Source organism: Staurois parvus, unplaced genomic scaffold, assembly GCF_062004578.1.
Source record: "Staurois parvus isolate SC_StPar_1 unplaced genomic scaffold, SC_StPar_1.0 ptg000470l, whole genome shotgun sequence".
NCBI lineage: Eukaryota > Metazoa > Chordata > Amphibia > Anura > Ranidae > Staurois > Staurois parvus.
The window spans coordinates 2,218,580-2,233,783 of record NW_028318266.1 but is presented as its reverse complement, the minus strand read 5'-3'; the positions used below and the strand labels follow the sequence as shown (position 1 = coordinate 2,233,783).

The window sequence follows — 15,204 nt, the reverse complement described above, 5'->3', positions numbered from 1 at the left end:
AGGGTTTCTCCAAATGCCAGTTTCCTGACTACCTAACATCATTCAAGACCCTGTGTAAATATGCCCTGAACTGTGCCGTGCTGTACCCTATACTAATAATTCACTAGTGTATGGTAGCGATGGAAGCAGCCCTTAATGCAGAGGTCAGGTTGATCAGGACAGGAGGGACAACAAAATTGGGTGTCACGCCTAATTCCACGTTTGCTACAGACACAACATCTTTTTTGGGGGTTCCTTTGGGTTGGGGTACCAGGAAATTGCATCGGGAAAATGCCTCTCATGCAGTCGGCTAACTGCATCTGGGTTGGGAGTTGGGGGCATAGATCTCCTGGATACAAAAGGGCCTTGATGATATTTTCCTGGAATTTCTGGAAGGATTCACTATCTCTAGTTGCTTTGTAAAGAACAAAAGCATTATATATAGCCAATTGGAATAAATAAATAGACACTTTTTTGTACCAGCGTCTGGATTTTTGGGAAACTAAGTACGGCTTCATCATCTGGTCGTTGTAGTCCACCATGTTAAGGGTATAATCGTGGACACAGAGGGGCTTCTCAACAACAAAAATTTTTTTTATTTATGCCCATGTCGAGGGTTAGGCCCAAAAAAACCTTTAAATTCGGAAACCGTAATGGGTTTCCATACAAATGGTCTGGCAAGGTTTGAATTTGGGTTGGCGGCGATAAACTGTCGTGCATATACAGTAAATTGCTTTGATCCACAATCAATGCATAAAGATCATCTGTCAAAAACAGCTCCAAAAAATCAAGGGGAGTATTTAAATTTGCTGTTTCCACCTTAATTCTGGGTTGGGCAGTGAATGAGGGAAGTACGCGTGCTTCAGAATTTGTGGGCTGCCAGTCGGGATTTGCAAGCACATCCGGAAGGACACTAGGGGCTCTACGGGCCTGTGTGCAAATTCTTGGTGGCTGCGGGACACTACTTGTGCTCACCACCGCACCAGCTTGTACTGCACTTATGAGATTTGCCACGTCACCAAGCGATACTGCAGTGCTGGTATGTATAAGACCAGGATGTACTAGGCTGCTGGTGCTCGCCAGTTCACCAAAAGGTATAGCGGCACTAGTGCTGGCACTCTGCTGCATATGAGAGTCATCATGCGTTTTTACCACCTCAGCAAGCTGGAAATGGGGTATGCCTGATCTTAGTAGGGACCTCTTCTCCGTCGTTTGAGCTAAGTGTCAGGGTGCCGCTTCTGTCTACAGGTTCACATTCTGAGCTGGATTCTGTCAGACAGTCTTCCCCCTTCGCTCTCACTTGACACGCTCAGAATCCTGTAGGCCTCTTCACTAGAGTACCTTTGGTTGGACATTTTGGCCACTAAATTTATAGGTACCTAGTGCGACTCATGGGAAAAAGAGCGGCTGTCAGGGACTGCTTGAACCCTACAAAAAATTTACCGACAATTGCTAACAGAAATCAGGCCTGATTCTGTGAAAACTGCGGTTTTGTGTATAATGTATCAAGTGACAGTTATCTACTGACACTGCACTTGCTGGGGGAGAAGGGGGGGGGCATGGGGCTAAAATCAGGTGCTGGCAGGTGTCGGGGCTGATCCCGCTAACACTGCGTTTTTGGGGACACTATACTAATGTGAACGCTGGTATAGCGCTGATCTGATCAAAGATATTGATCCAATCAGACACTATACTAGCAATGGAGGTTTAGTGTGCAAGTGAGCGTGTTCCTGGCAATCAAGGGGTTAAGTGTGATTACTTGTGTACTAGTGGGCAATCTGACTATGCTGTTACACAGTTAATATTTATGTTAATGTACATGAGAATTCATATAGTTTATTCTTTGTACCATTTCCTATGGATATTTCTACAGTTAGTAATATGCTGCCATCCAGTGGCCTTATTTGTTTTTATATTACCTCCCTGAGATCTGTGACACAATTCCTTTGTATATGAAGCTCCTCCCTTCTTCTTGAGTACAGCACTTCCTGTGTCATGGATGCAGCTAACAGACCACATGTAACAGGGACACATGTATTCTGCATAGTACGCTACAGAAAGTATCATCTTTTGACCGCATAATACTGGAAACCATTCATTCTGCTGTATCCTGTTGTCACATGTACAGAATAAAGCAACTTCTGGATGAACACAGTATTGGTGAGTTCAGCTATCTGATAAGGATTGTCCACAGTGATTATATCTGCTTAAACAGGCTAGGCAGAGAGGTCTCACAAAGGATAAACTGCTATCACAACAATCTGAGTCAGAATACTGACGCTATCTGGGAGGGGCGCTAACTGACGCTAACACTATTGGAAGTCACCAGTGAAACTAATACAGTGATCAGTAAAAATCTGTTCACTGTAATCAATGACACTGGTGACAAGGCAGTGAAGGAGTTAACTGGGGGGGGGGATCAAGGGGTTAAATGGGATTACTGGTGTACTAGCGGGAAACTGGCGCTATCTGGGAGGGGCGCTAACACCATCGGAAGTCACCAGCGACACTAATACAGTGATCAGTAAAAATCTGTTCACTGTAATCAATGACACTGGTGACAGGGCAGTGAAGGGGTTAACTGGGGGGCGATCAGGGGGTTAAATGTGTCCTAGGTGTGTTCTAACTGAAACTGTAGTGCTTTTTACTCACAATTCGCATGTCTTCTTCTCTGTCTGGAACGGAATGTGCCCAGGCAGAGAAGAGTTACATCATATCATGTCCTGTGTAACTGTCAACACAGGACAAGATAGGACAGGGACTGATCATCAGATTTCAACCGGACATCACTGGCTGAAACTGAATGATTGATCCCTCGGGGATCGAATGGTGACACCCGCGGGTCGGCGTGGGGCACACGTGTGCCCCCCCCCGCCCGCAAAAACACCGGGAGCGCGAGTTACGTTTAAAAACGGCGCTCTGCGCATTGGTGCCGCCCTGCCTCAGTAAAAACACTGTGGCTGGTCGGCAACCAGTTAAGTGATTATCAGTTACAAATCCCACCTGCTGTGCTGAAATCCCTCTCTGACATGACACATGCAGCAGAGCAGGCTAATACCTTAAGCAAATATTGGGCCACCTCCAGCCATTGGTACATCCTTGACACCTAAAAGTCCATTAATATGATTGCTTGTAAGCATTTTAGTTACAACCTTGCTGTCCTTGCCTTGCTGACCTTGCCTTGTGTTTGCTTGACCAGGGCATGGCTGGACTCACTTGGAAAAACTAAAGATAATAAAAATATAAAAAAAGTAAATTATGCTTTAAAAAAAGTGAAATTGACAATGAAAATGGCTGGGTCTAGACAAGGGATGAGCTTGGATGTGGAACCCAAACCCCAATGAGATCAACGAAAGTTGGATCTATTAAAAAATAACAAAAAAGTGTGAAGTCCTCCTAAAAATCCATAACAGATCCCGAGCATGTAGCATGGTTGACCATGAAAGGGGGAAGACGATCGTACAGTCCTGAACCATAGCAGGCCAGGGTTGTGGGGAAGAAGCATGGAGTCCACTGTAAAATCCATAATATGAATTCGGGAAGGGGGGTTCATACCATTTGTTTTCATATTTTTGCATGGGGTCCCCCTTGTAATTCATACCAGTCATTCTTGGCCTGGTATGAATTGGGTGGGGACCTTTATGCTATTTAAAAAAAAAAACTATTCCAGGCCAGAGACAATAGTGGTTGTAAAGGACTCGGTGATGCCCACACTCGATGGTGGAAGCTGGCAGGAAGCTGTCATGTTTATTAACAGAAGTAAACCACTATTATGCATGTTGTTCAAGCTCCCGCTGAATGGGGAAATATTTGTCTATTGTTTGGACTGAACTTTGAGCTCATCCCTATTCTGGACCAAAGTTTGTATCTCAGCGCTATCAAAGGTCAAGTTTCTGCCCGTCTGTCTTTTTTCAGAGACCATTGGACTTTCATTTTTGAATAAGACTTTTGTTGCTGCTGCCTGCCGTTTCACCTGGAAGTTGGTTTCATCCCCTCCACTTGTTGCTGCTTGCCCTTCCTCCTGCACTGTGGCAGGGCAGGCAACCTATGGCTGGAGGTTTTCCCCATGAAGATATGTCTCCAGTGCCCTGACTATAAGGCCTCATGTGCACTGAAAATTTTTACAGCTGCTGATAGAGGCGTCTGGCCTTTTTTTTTCTGTCTCAAAACATGTTCATGCGCACATACATTTGTAGGTGTTCAGTGGCAGGAGAGTTCAGAGGCAGGAAAAAAAAAAACACTGCCAGTGTGATGGATTTGGTAAAATGTCTATTTTGTTTCCTATTGAATATATATATATACTGTATATATATATATATATATATATATACGCTATTTCTATAAGTTTTATCAATATTTATTTTTATACTTTAATATATATGTTGTGTGAATATTTTCTGCCTGCTGGGCTTTGTGGTACTATAAGAAATCCTTGCTTAAGAAATGTCAGCGTGAGTCTCTTCCAGTGTGCGCACATTCCAAAGCTAGCGTCATAAATTAGGACAGGAACAGATAAGCACCGGACATTTTTAGTCCTTGACTAAACCACCAGTGCCTCCAGGAGCTGCAAGCAAGCTGAGTTTTGGCAGAAAAAACGTTTGACACATGTAAACATGTCTAAACATCCATTAACACTAGGCTCATTTAGCGCTTGAGCATCAATTCATTTCAATGGCCAAATAAACTATTTATTCTGGCCAATGAAATAAATTAATGCCCAAATGCTTGACGCGGGTAAACATGTATAAATGCACCTAAATGCGTTAAACACTTTTACAAGCGTCAGGTGTTTTTTTGGGCCAAAAAGCTGCCAGGAGGAGGCTTATAGGAGAGCTAAAGAAAATGTCCAGTGTGTATGATGCCTTATGGAATAAATGAATATAAAAAAAAATGAATGCTAAGCGCACGGGAGGTGAATGGTTATGCTGGCAAAGGAGAATTGCAGGTGTGCCTGGCCTCTTCTGTGTGCAGCCTATCCACTGCATCAATACCGGAAACAGATATATAAGTATATTAAAATTTAAAGAAAATTTTTAAAAACAAAAGAAATTGCTGATGGCCGACCCTCTAGGGCAGAGATGTCAAACTGGCGGCCCTCCAGCTATTGCAAAACTACAAGTCCCTTCACGCATCTGCCTTTGGGAGTCAGGCTTGTAACTGTCAATATTGCAATGCCTCATGGGACTTGTAGCTTTGCAACAACTTGAGGGCCGCCAGTTTGACACCCGTGCTCTAGAGCAACGCAGGCCAGGAAATATTAGCAAATGAAATAAGGGGTGAGTTGCATTTTAAAGAGCTTGGGCAAAGTGGGGCTCAAACAACTGAACTTGGGGGTGCCTAATGTGTGGCTTTTTTTTGCAGGTCCAGATGGCAACTGATGCCGGCTGTCCTCTAGAGCTGCAATGTCCAATATTTATGGATACTGTCTCCCAAATAAGAGGCCAGAGAGAAGTCAAGAGTTCTGGAAAAAAGCCAGCACAGAATGATGTGTTATGTAGCCCCACAAGGTACTGGAGTTCCAAAGGACACTACCAGCTGTTAAAGAACACCAGTAGTGGACTTACGCCTTCAGACCTGGGCAGCCACAACCTACTCAATTAGGGCTTCGACTGTAATGTGTTTTGTAATTGTAATGCCACAGGAGTGCTCCAGTAAACTTTGTTAAACTGTTCTAAATCTTTGTTCTGAAGTTACTCTAAAGGGATGAACCCGCATTACTAAGACCCATGGTTTGACCATATGCTGCGGGAGAACAGAAGGAGTAACTAAGCACGTATGAGGTCCATGCTGGGTGCACAGGGGGACTCTATTCTGTCACTGGGAGTAAGGTGACAGAGGTACACTGAACGGGTGGAGAGGACAAAGGCTCAGTGGTGTCCCTCCTAAATGCAACAACTCACAAAGTGTGTAGTGATACAGAACACCAAAAACAGCTTACATTTTTTATTTGATTTTAACCCATTTTACCAAAATGCAAAATTTTGCTGAAATACTGCAATGTTAGGAGATATCGAGGGCCTGTTCACACAACTTTCTCACTGGTGTGCATTGTGCTCATGTGCTGAGATTAGTTTTTATAATGCATCACACTGTTTACTATTCATTTTTTACTTGATTTAAAAGAGAAGTATAGGTTTATAAGAAAAAAACATTTATACTCACCTAGGTGGATGCGGCAATGGTCCAATGCCGCATCTGTCCCCTGTTGCTTCCAAGACTGAGAACTGAGCAATCAAACACGGCTGATAGTTCACCTCTCAGTCTTCAACCTGCAGAGAGCCGGTGACTGAAGTTCACCAGCTCTCTGCTCTGCCCCTTTAGCATTCACTGAAGAGCTGGGTTATGGAGGGGGTGGGAGCAATTGGCTCAGCCTGTCAGCGGCTTATTGAGAGGCTGAGCAAGCTGCCAGTCGAGGCATCTCGGTGGATCCTGACTTTAAAGTTGGGATCTTTCCTGAGCCTGAACTGGCTGAGTGACTTTAGTTCGCTGTACACTCAAAACAGATCACAGGAGTACAGAAGGAACAGCACTCAGCCATTGGAGAAGTCGGGCCAAAATAGCTTTGACTACTCTTCTCCTTTAAAGTTAAACAAACCAAATTTAAGATGGTACCCATAGAGTATAATTAATGTTTAATATGAGCCCACTTTCTGACTTTTTATATACACCTCCATACAGTGAGGAACAGAAGTATTTGAACACCCTGCGATTTTGCAAGTTCTCCCACTTAGAAATTATGGAGGGGTCTGACATTCACATTGTAGGTGCATTCCCAGTCTGAGAGACAGAATAAAAAAAAAAAATTAGGAAATCACATTGTATGATTTTTAAAGAATTTATTTGTCTTGCACTGCTGAACATAAGTATTTGAACACCTGAGAAGATCCGTGTTAATATTTGGTACAGAAGCCTTTGGTTGCAATTACAGAGGTCAAACGTTTCCTGTAGTTCTTGACTAGGTTTGCACACACTGCAACAGGGATTTTGGCCCACTCCTCTACACAGATTTCCTCTAGATCTGTCAGGTTTTTGCTGAGCAACACAGAGTTTCATCTCCCTCCAAAGATGTTCTATTGGATTTAGGTCTGGAGACTGGCTAGGCCACTCCGGAACCTTGATATGATTCTTATGGAGCCACTCCTTGGTTCTCCTGGCTGTGTGCTTCAGGTCGTTGTCATGTTGGAAGACCCAGCCACGACCCATCTTCAATGCTCTGACTGAGGGAAGGAGGTTGTTGCTCAAAATCTCACAATAAATGGCCCCGTTCATCCTCTCCTTAATACAGTGCAGTCGTCCTGTCCCCTTCACAGAAAAGCACCCCCAAATCATGATGTTACCACCCCCGTGCTTCACAGTATGAATGGTGTTCTTGGGATGCAACTCATCCTTCTTTTCCCTCCAAACATGACGAGTGAAGTTTAGACCAAAAAGTTCTACTTTGGTCTCATCTGACCACATGACTTTCTCCCATGCCTCCTCTGGATCATCCAGATGGTCATTGGCAAACTTCAGACAGGCCTGGACATGTAATAACCTGAGCAGGGGAACCTTCCGTGCAATGCATGATTTGAAACCATGATGGCGTAGTGTTCTACCGACAGTGACCTTTGAAACTGTGGTCCCAGCTCTCTTCATGTCATTGACCAGCTCCTCCCTTGTAGTTCTGGGCTGATTACTCACCTTTCTTATCATCAGTGATACCCCACAAGGTGAGATCTTGCATGAAGCCCCAGTCCTAGGGAGACTGACAGTCGTCTTTAGCCTCTTCCATTTTCTAACAATTGCTCCAACAGTTGATCTATTTTCACCAAGCTGCTTGGCAATTGCCCCGTAGCCCTTTCCAGCCTTGTGGAGGTCCACAATTTTGTTTCTGGTGTCCTTTGACAGCTCTTTGGTCTTGCCCATGGTAGTAGTTGGAGTCTGACTGACTGTGGGGTGGACAGGTGTCTTTAAAGAGCTCAGACAGGTGCTACTAAGTTATATTAATGAGTGGAGTAGAGGTGGACTTTTTAAAGGCACAGTAACAGGTCTTTGAGAGACAGAATTCTTGCTGTTTCTTAGGTGTTCAAATACTTATGTTCAGCAGTGCAAGACTTTACAAATCATACAATGTGATTTCCTGAATTTTATTTTTAATTCTGTCTCTCAGAGTGGGAATGCACCTACAATGTGAATTTCAGACCCCTCCATGATTTCTAAGTGGGAGAATCTTGCAAAATCGCAGGGTGTTCAAATACTTCTGTTCCTCACTGTATGTTCCTTATTTTAACAATTTTAAGTGGCAGTTGGGAAATAGTAAAACAGGACCAAACCACATATCATATTTTATATGCCCGTGTGAAGGGAGTATCTCACCAAAAACAACATTTCTGTTGCAGAGGATGCCTAAAATCTGACTTAATGTAACTTAATGCAGATTTCTGGGGAAATGAGTGGGGCAATCACACAAGCAAGAAGTGACACTTTTGGTGCCTACAGTTTGCCATATTGCATTGAATTATAGAAAAAAATGTACAGCGACTGTAGACTGAAATGGAAAGGTAATTGTTAATTACATTTATTTACAATATGACTTACTGTATGCAGTATAGCGCTCACCCCCAAAAGGGCAGCTGTATTCCACAGGTTCTTCCCCAAACCAGTGCCGAGGCAGCCAGGCACACAGCAACAATTCACCCTCTGTGGCTCAGTAATCAGTCTAGGGGATGCCTTTTCTTGATTTTTTGCTGAAACTTGTAACTGGGGAGGACAATGGGGTATGGGATACTCCAAAAAAACCTGAGCACAGATTTGCAGAGGACACTTCTCTAGGGAAAATCAGCACATTCTTTCATTCCCCAATGTGTACCAGAAGAATATTAGGCACAGACTTAGCAGAGACACCTCTCCACTATGTAGTAGCAACAGTCTATCACTTCCAGCAGTAGCCCAGGAGAATGTTAGAGCATGGGTAGGACATGAAAGTAGACTGGAACAGTCTAAATTCCCTGCAGATGACAAGCACAAGGGTTAGGCAATTATTAGGAGCAGACTGAGTTCTTGCAGCTGAAAACTATAAGATGGAATACCCCACTAGGCACACTGGAACAGTTTTTAACATCCAGATCTGGGGACTATAGATAAACTGCAACTTAGACGATTAGCTTCTGCTCACAAATCCAAATAGAAGCAAGTCAACAGGCTTAATCCAGGGGAGGGAGTAGTCCATCAGCCAATCTGAAAAGCTTCAGGGTTTAGCATCCTCTGAAGCACGTGGTTTCCCTTCCTCCATGGGAAAAAAGACATGCTTGGATGCTGGTTAATTATATATGCAATATCAACAATTGTATATGCTGTATTATTTATTGTTTGCTATACTGTATAAAAATACATAATGGTTAACATACTGAAAGAAAATTTGGGGCATATGTAGCACTACTCCTCTATGAGTTGCTGAAGTTTTGGTTCCCCCTATAGTCCTGCACAGCCAGGCAACACGCATTTCCTTCCAGACTTGCACTTCAGAGGCAGTAAACATTCCTTAAACTTGTTTTTTTGGATTTTATTAAGGGATGAAAATTTGGATGGGGATGAGGGATACATGGGATGCCCAAGGAACTGTTTAACTGAGGACAACGTCCTGAAACTATATACAAGTGCTCAGAAGGGGTTCTCTTCTTTGGAAAGCTCTCCAGCCTGTCCTGGTGTAGAGACCCCTGGACAAGGGGATCTAGAGTCTGACACTTTAAAAGTACAGTCCAGCTGGGGGCTGGTCAGGTTTCCCACCCAAATGCCCTTTCCTCTATTCCAGTCCAAGGGGTGTAGAAGTACTCACTGTCCCTCTTATGTAGGCTGCAGGTTGGCAGCTACCTTCAGGCCTTCTGCTGGGATGGCTCCTTCCATAGCTCCACAGATGGTCCTCTCAGGGGGCTGATGGTTCTGCTTTCCTCCTGTCTAGCATCCACCTACAGGCGGGCCCCTTCCCTGGGCTCCCCAGCAGGCTCCACACTTCAGTTACTGCTCTTACATCTTCCACCTGAACTCTTCCTCTCCTACTAAGCAGGCTCAACTATGCCTAAAGGCTTGCAAGCCTCCTGCTTGGGGATTGACTGAGATCCTTTAGGCATACAGCTCAGCCACTCCTCTTCCCCATTCACTGAGTTCTAGAGACTTCTCCAAATCTCTAGATCAGGGGGAGGTTTCTGAGAGCTGATCTGCAAAGTCTCTCAGCCCTGACCCAAATTTGACCCATCTGGCTATTTCTACTGGGCAGCTATTCAGCCTGCTGCCAAAAAATAATAAACTAACTCCCCCTAGCTTTCCTAGGAAGGTGCTAAATATACATACACTTTATTAAGTAAATTGATACAAACATTAGTTTAAGACAGATATTACATTTGAGAAAAAGTACCATAATCCCAGCCTGTATAGATGATATAAAAGGCAGACTTCTTTAAAGGCTATAATAGTGCCAAAACACGCAGTTTCTTTACTTTTGGACACAAATTCCTAAAATCGGCTAAGGTTTTCTGCAGAGCTGCCTTGATCTCATGGTTTCTTAAGCTGTAAATGATTGGATTTATCAGCGGAGAAACCACAAGATACAACAATGATCTGTACTTATTCAAGTGGCTTGAGCCTTCATCAGATGGTGTCATGTAGACAATGATCAAAGCCCCATAGAAAGCCCCAACCAAGGTTACATGGGAACTGCAAGTGGAGAAGGCTTTTCTACGTCCATGAACAGAGGATATCTTCAGAATAGGGACTATGATGCAGATGTAAGTCATTATAATAAAAGCCAATGGTAAACACATTATAATTATTGAGATAATAAAATCTTGTAGCTTCAAACCAGAAATATCTGAGGTGGACAATTCAATCAGTGGGTAAAAATCACAGTAAAAGTGGTCTATATAATTCAATCCACAGTAATCATACCTGTATATCACAATCAGTTCACTTGATACTAAAATAGTAGCAAAGAAACATAACCCAATGATCACCTGGAAGCAAACATGAGAATTCATAAGTGAGGAATATCGTAATGGATTGCAGATAGCCAAATACCGATCATAGGACATGATGGCGATCAGAAAACATTGAAAATAGGTGCATATACAAACACAATAAAGCTGAGTAATACAAACATACAGCGATAATCTTCCTTCATCTTTGATGATGATGTCAAGTGTCATGGGTACCACAGTGGTGGCCTGTAGGACATCAGACATAGCCAAGTACTTGAGAAAGAAGTACATTGGAATTTTAAGCTGATCAACAGTTGTAACTAAAAAAATGATTAAAACATTTCCACTTATTATCATCAAGTATGTTAGAAGGAATGCAATGAACAGCGGAATCTTGAATTTATAAAGATCTTGAAATCCAAGTAGTTTTATTTGTGTGACTTGAGTCTGGTTGGGCTCACACATTCTTCACCTGGACAACATTTGAAGATGCCAAAGATAAGTTTTTTTCCTAAACAATAAAATATGATTAAGCACGATAGATAATACAGTATTTACAGAATTTTCTTTGTTTTTTTCAAAAACACACTAATATCAACTTTTATGCCTGCACTGGACAAAAGCTTTGCTCTTTCTGTGGTGATTGTACACTCACCTGCTACTTTATTCGGTACACCTCGCTAATGCCAAGAAAATATACCCCACACCATTACACCACCACCAGCCCAAACCATTGATACAAGGCAGGATGGATGCATGCTTTCATGTTGTGTACGCCAAATTCTGAACCTACCATCTGAATGTCGCAGCAACCACCCTGCCCATTCTCCTCTGACCTCTGACATCAACAAGGCATTTTTGTCCACACAACTGCCTCTCTTTTTTTGGACCATTCTCTGTAAACTCTAAAGATGGTTGTGTGTGAAAATCCCAGTAGATCAGCAGTTTTTGAAATACTCAGACCTGCCCGTCTGGCACCAACAACAATGTCATGTTCAAAGTCACTTAAATCCCCTTTCTTCTCCATTATGATGCTCAGTTTAAACTTCAGCAAGTTATCTTCACCACGTCTAGATGCCTAAATGCATTGAGTTGCTTCCATGTGATTGGCTGATTAGCAATTTGTGGTACCAGGCAATTGAACAGGTGATTCTAAAAAGTGGCTGCTGAGTGTCAGTTTTGAAGGTCTTGGTTGCCAGTCAAGTACTAAACAAAGAATGTAGAAAGAAGAAGGAGAGTATAAAAGGGACACTATAGTGTAGTGATTGGTTCCAAAATATAGATATGGAGAGAGTGCTAAATAGGACTCATGCGTAACCTTTAACAGTACGCAGATACGCAGCCTCAAGTATGTTAGAAGGAATGCAATGAACAGCGGAATCTTGAATTTATAAAGACCTTGAAATCCAAGTAGTTTTATTTGTGTGACCTGAGTCTGGTTGGGCTCACACATTCTTCACCTGGACAACAATTGACGATACTAAAGATGAGTTTTTTTCCTAAACAATAAAATATGATTAAGCACGATAGATAATACAGTATTTACAGAATTTTCTTTGTTTTTTTCAAAAACACACTAATATCAATGTCTATGCCTACACTGGACAAAAGCTTTGCTATTTCTGTGGTGGTTGTACACTCACCTGCTACTTTATTCGGTACACCTCGCTAACGCCAAGAAAATATCCCCCACACCATGACACCACCACCACCAGCCCAAACCATTGATACAAGGCAGGATGGATCCTTGCTTTCATGTTGTTTACGCCAAATTCTGACACTACCATCTGAATGTCTCAGCAACCACCCTGCCCATTCTCCTCTGACCTCTGACATCAACAAGGCATTTTTGTCCACACAACTTCCTCTCCCAGGATATTTTCTCTTTTTCGGTCCATTCTCTGTAAACCCTAGAGATGGTGGTGTGTGAAAATCCCAGTAGATCAGCAGTTTTTGAAATAATCAGACCAGCCTGTCTGGCACCAACAACCATGATACATTTGCTAAATAGGAATCATGCCTAACCTTTAACAGTACGTAGATATGCAGCCTTGCTGAAGTGGACCTTTATCTGTGGAGATGCATATCTGCATACCTGTCTTTGTTCTGAGAGCAAGCTGCACAGATCCCCAGGTCTCATGCTAACAATCGGTTCCTGGTAATCTGGTCACTGTGACAGCCAATCAGAGGCTATCACATTGATCCCACACTATGCAGCCTACCCCTGTGGTTTTTTTCTGTTTTGAATGGAGAGAAAAATACATTGTATCTTGTTATCACAAACAAAGGTGTATAAACAATTGTAAAAATAAGGAAAACAATAACTAGATGAAGGTTTGATCTAGGTCAGTGCCAGGGTTAGTGTTAGGGTCAAGGCAAGGGTCAAATGTTATGCTCGAGATCAAAGGTTTCAAAGGTTACATTTTTTTTAACCATTTTAAAATCGGCTAACATACATTTACATTGCCAGTTTGAAGTGGTATACCGAAATGATGCCTGCCAGCTACAGGCATCATACCAGTAATTTAGCCAGAGATGCAGTTATTCTTTTATAAAAGCAATGCTGCTGAATTGCTTTTTATAGGAGGTGGAAGGAAGTCCTCATCTCCTGCCCCACCCCCAGCATCTCTCCCCGCTCTCCTGTCCCACCAGGGAACCCAGCATTGAAGCCAGGAGTTCTGCCAGCTCTCCATAGAGATGATTGAGGATGAATATTTTGTTACTTATGGTTTCAGTCTTTTGTTTACCAGCTATTACTAGCTTGGGAAAGCTTTGGATCAAACCAATCCAGGTTTGATCCAAACGACTTTCAAGGGTAGAGCAGAGATCTTGGGTCCTTAAATGAGATGAGAGTGATTCTTGATGGAGAACATGGATGAGCCTGTGGCTGGATCGGTAATGGGCACAGAGCTCCACTTCTACTCAGACACCGGCATGGTGGAGGTGGGGTTCTGGTATGGGCTGCTATTATTACTGTAATAATACTGGCCCATACCAGAACCCCAAATCCAACTTGCTGGCATCTGAGTTCTATGCCTGTTACTGATCCGGCCACAGGCCCATCCATCTGATCCATCAAGAGTCACTCTCATCTCATCAGTCCATTAAACCTTTGAAAAATCTGTCTTCAGATATTTCTTGGCCCAATCTTGACATTTCAACTTATGTGTCTTGCTCAGTGGTGGTCGGATTTCAGGCTTGCTTACCTTAGCCATGTCCCTGAGCACTGAACACCTTGTACTTCTGGGCACTCCAGATAGTTTGCAGTCCTGGAATATGACAGCACTGGAGGATAATGAGCTCCTGGTAGCTTCAAGTTTGATTCTTCTCAAACCTTTGGCAATTAATTTGCATCTTTTTTTTCTTAACACATTTCTTGCAACCTTTCTGACTATTTGCAACACAAACATTTAATGGTTCTGTGATCATGCCCCAGTATCTTAGCAATTTCAAGAGTGCTGCAATCCTCTGAAAGACTTTTTACAATTTTTAACTTTTTAGAGTCAATCACATCTCTTTTTTGGCCCATTTTGGCTGAGGAAAAGAAGCTGCCTAATCATTATGCACACCTTGATATAGGGTGTTCATCTCCTTAGGCCACACCCTCCCTCATTACACAAATAAACATCACCTGTTTCAAGTTTACAGATCTTGGAGTTGGACAATATGCATAATAATGATGCTTTAGTCAAAACAACTAACTTGCCTAATATAATTGTGCTCCCAGTGTATAATGTTTTTAATTTATACACAAATGGTTTGCCATTCATTTCTATTTTAAACTGAATAGGTTATTTTCCAAGGTGAGGGATTACATACAGTATACTTCAATTTATAGCAAGTATTTGTACTTTCAGAAATTGTTAGCCTATAAAAAGTAAACAAATGCAGCCACCGCATTGAGTACATTGAATTTTTTTCTTGGGTTTAGATATTCCTTGCCTTCTAGTAATTTTTAGATCATACCTAAAGTTCTCTTATTCTTACAGTAAACATTTCTAAAGCCATTAACAATTTGATGGGTACAAAATCATTATTATTACTATTATTATTATTATTATTATTATTAAACAGTACATTTCTCAAAATAACAAATGTGAATATGTAAAATAGTGTAATAAAATTTTCATATCAGTTCAGAAAAGACTTTATGGAAACATCTGAATTCATTGTTGCCAATAAATACCTGTGATTGTACATTATCATTTGATGTCAGTAGTCTTAAAACAGTACAGTTCTTAAAATAACAAATGTGAATATGTAAAATAGTGTAATA

The 15,204-nt window shown here is 42.2% G+C and overlaps 1 protein-coding gene across 1 annotated transcript; it reads right to left on the bottom strand.

The window, feature by feature from the left end:
- Positions 1-10,378: 10,378 nt before the first annotated feature.
- LOC149452508 (olfactory receptor 5P81-like) lies at positions 10,379-11,393 on the bottom strand. The gene has a single exon (XM_089689174.1). The coding sequence runs from the start codon at positions 11,391-11,393 to the stop codon at positions 10,419-10,421; it is 975 nt and encodes a 324-aa protein (XP_089545300.1). The 3' UTR covers positions 10,379-10,418.
- Between the last annotated feature and the right edge of the window lie 3,811 nt (positions 11,394-15,204).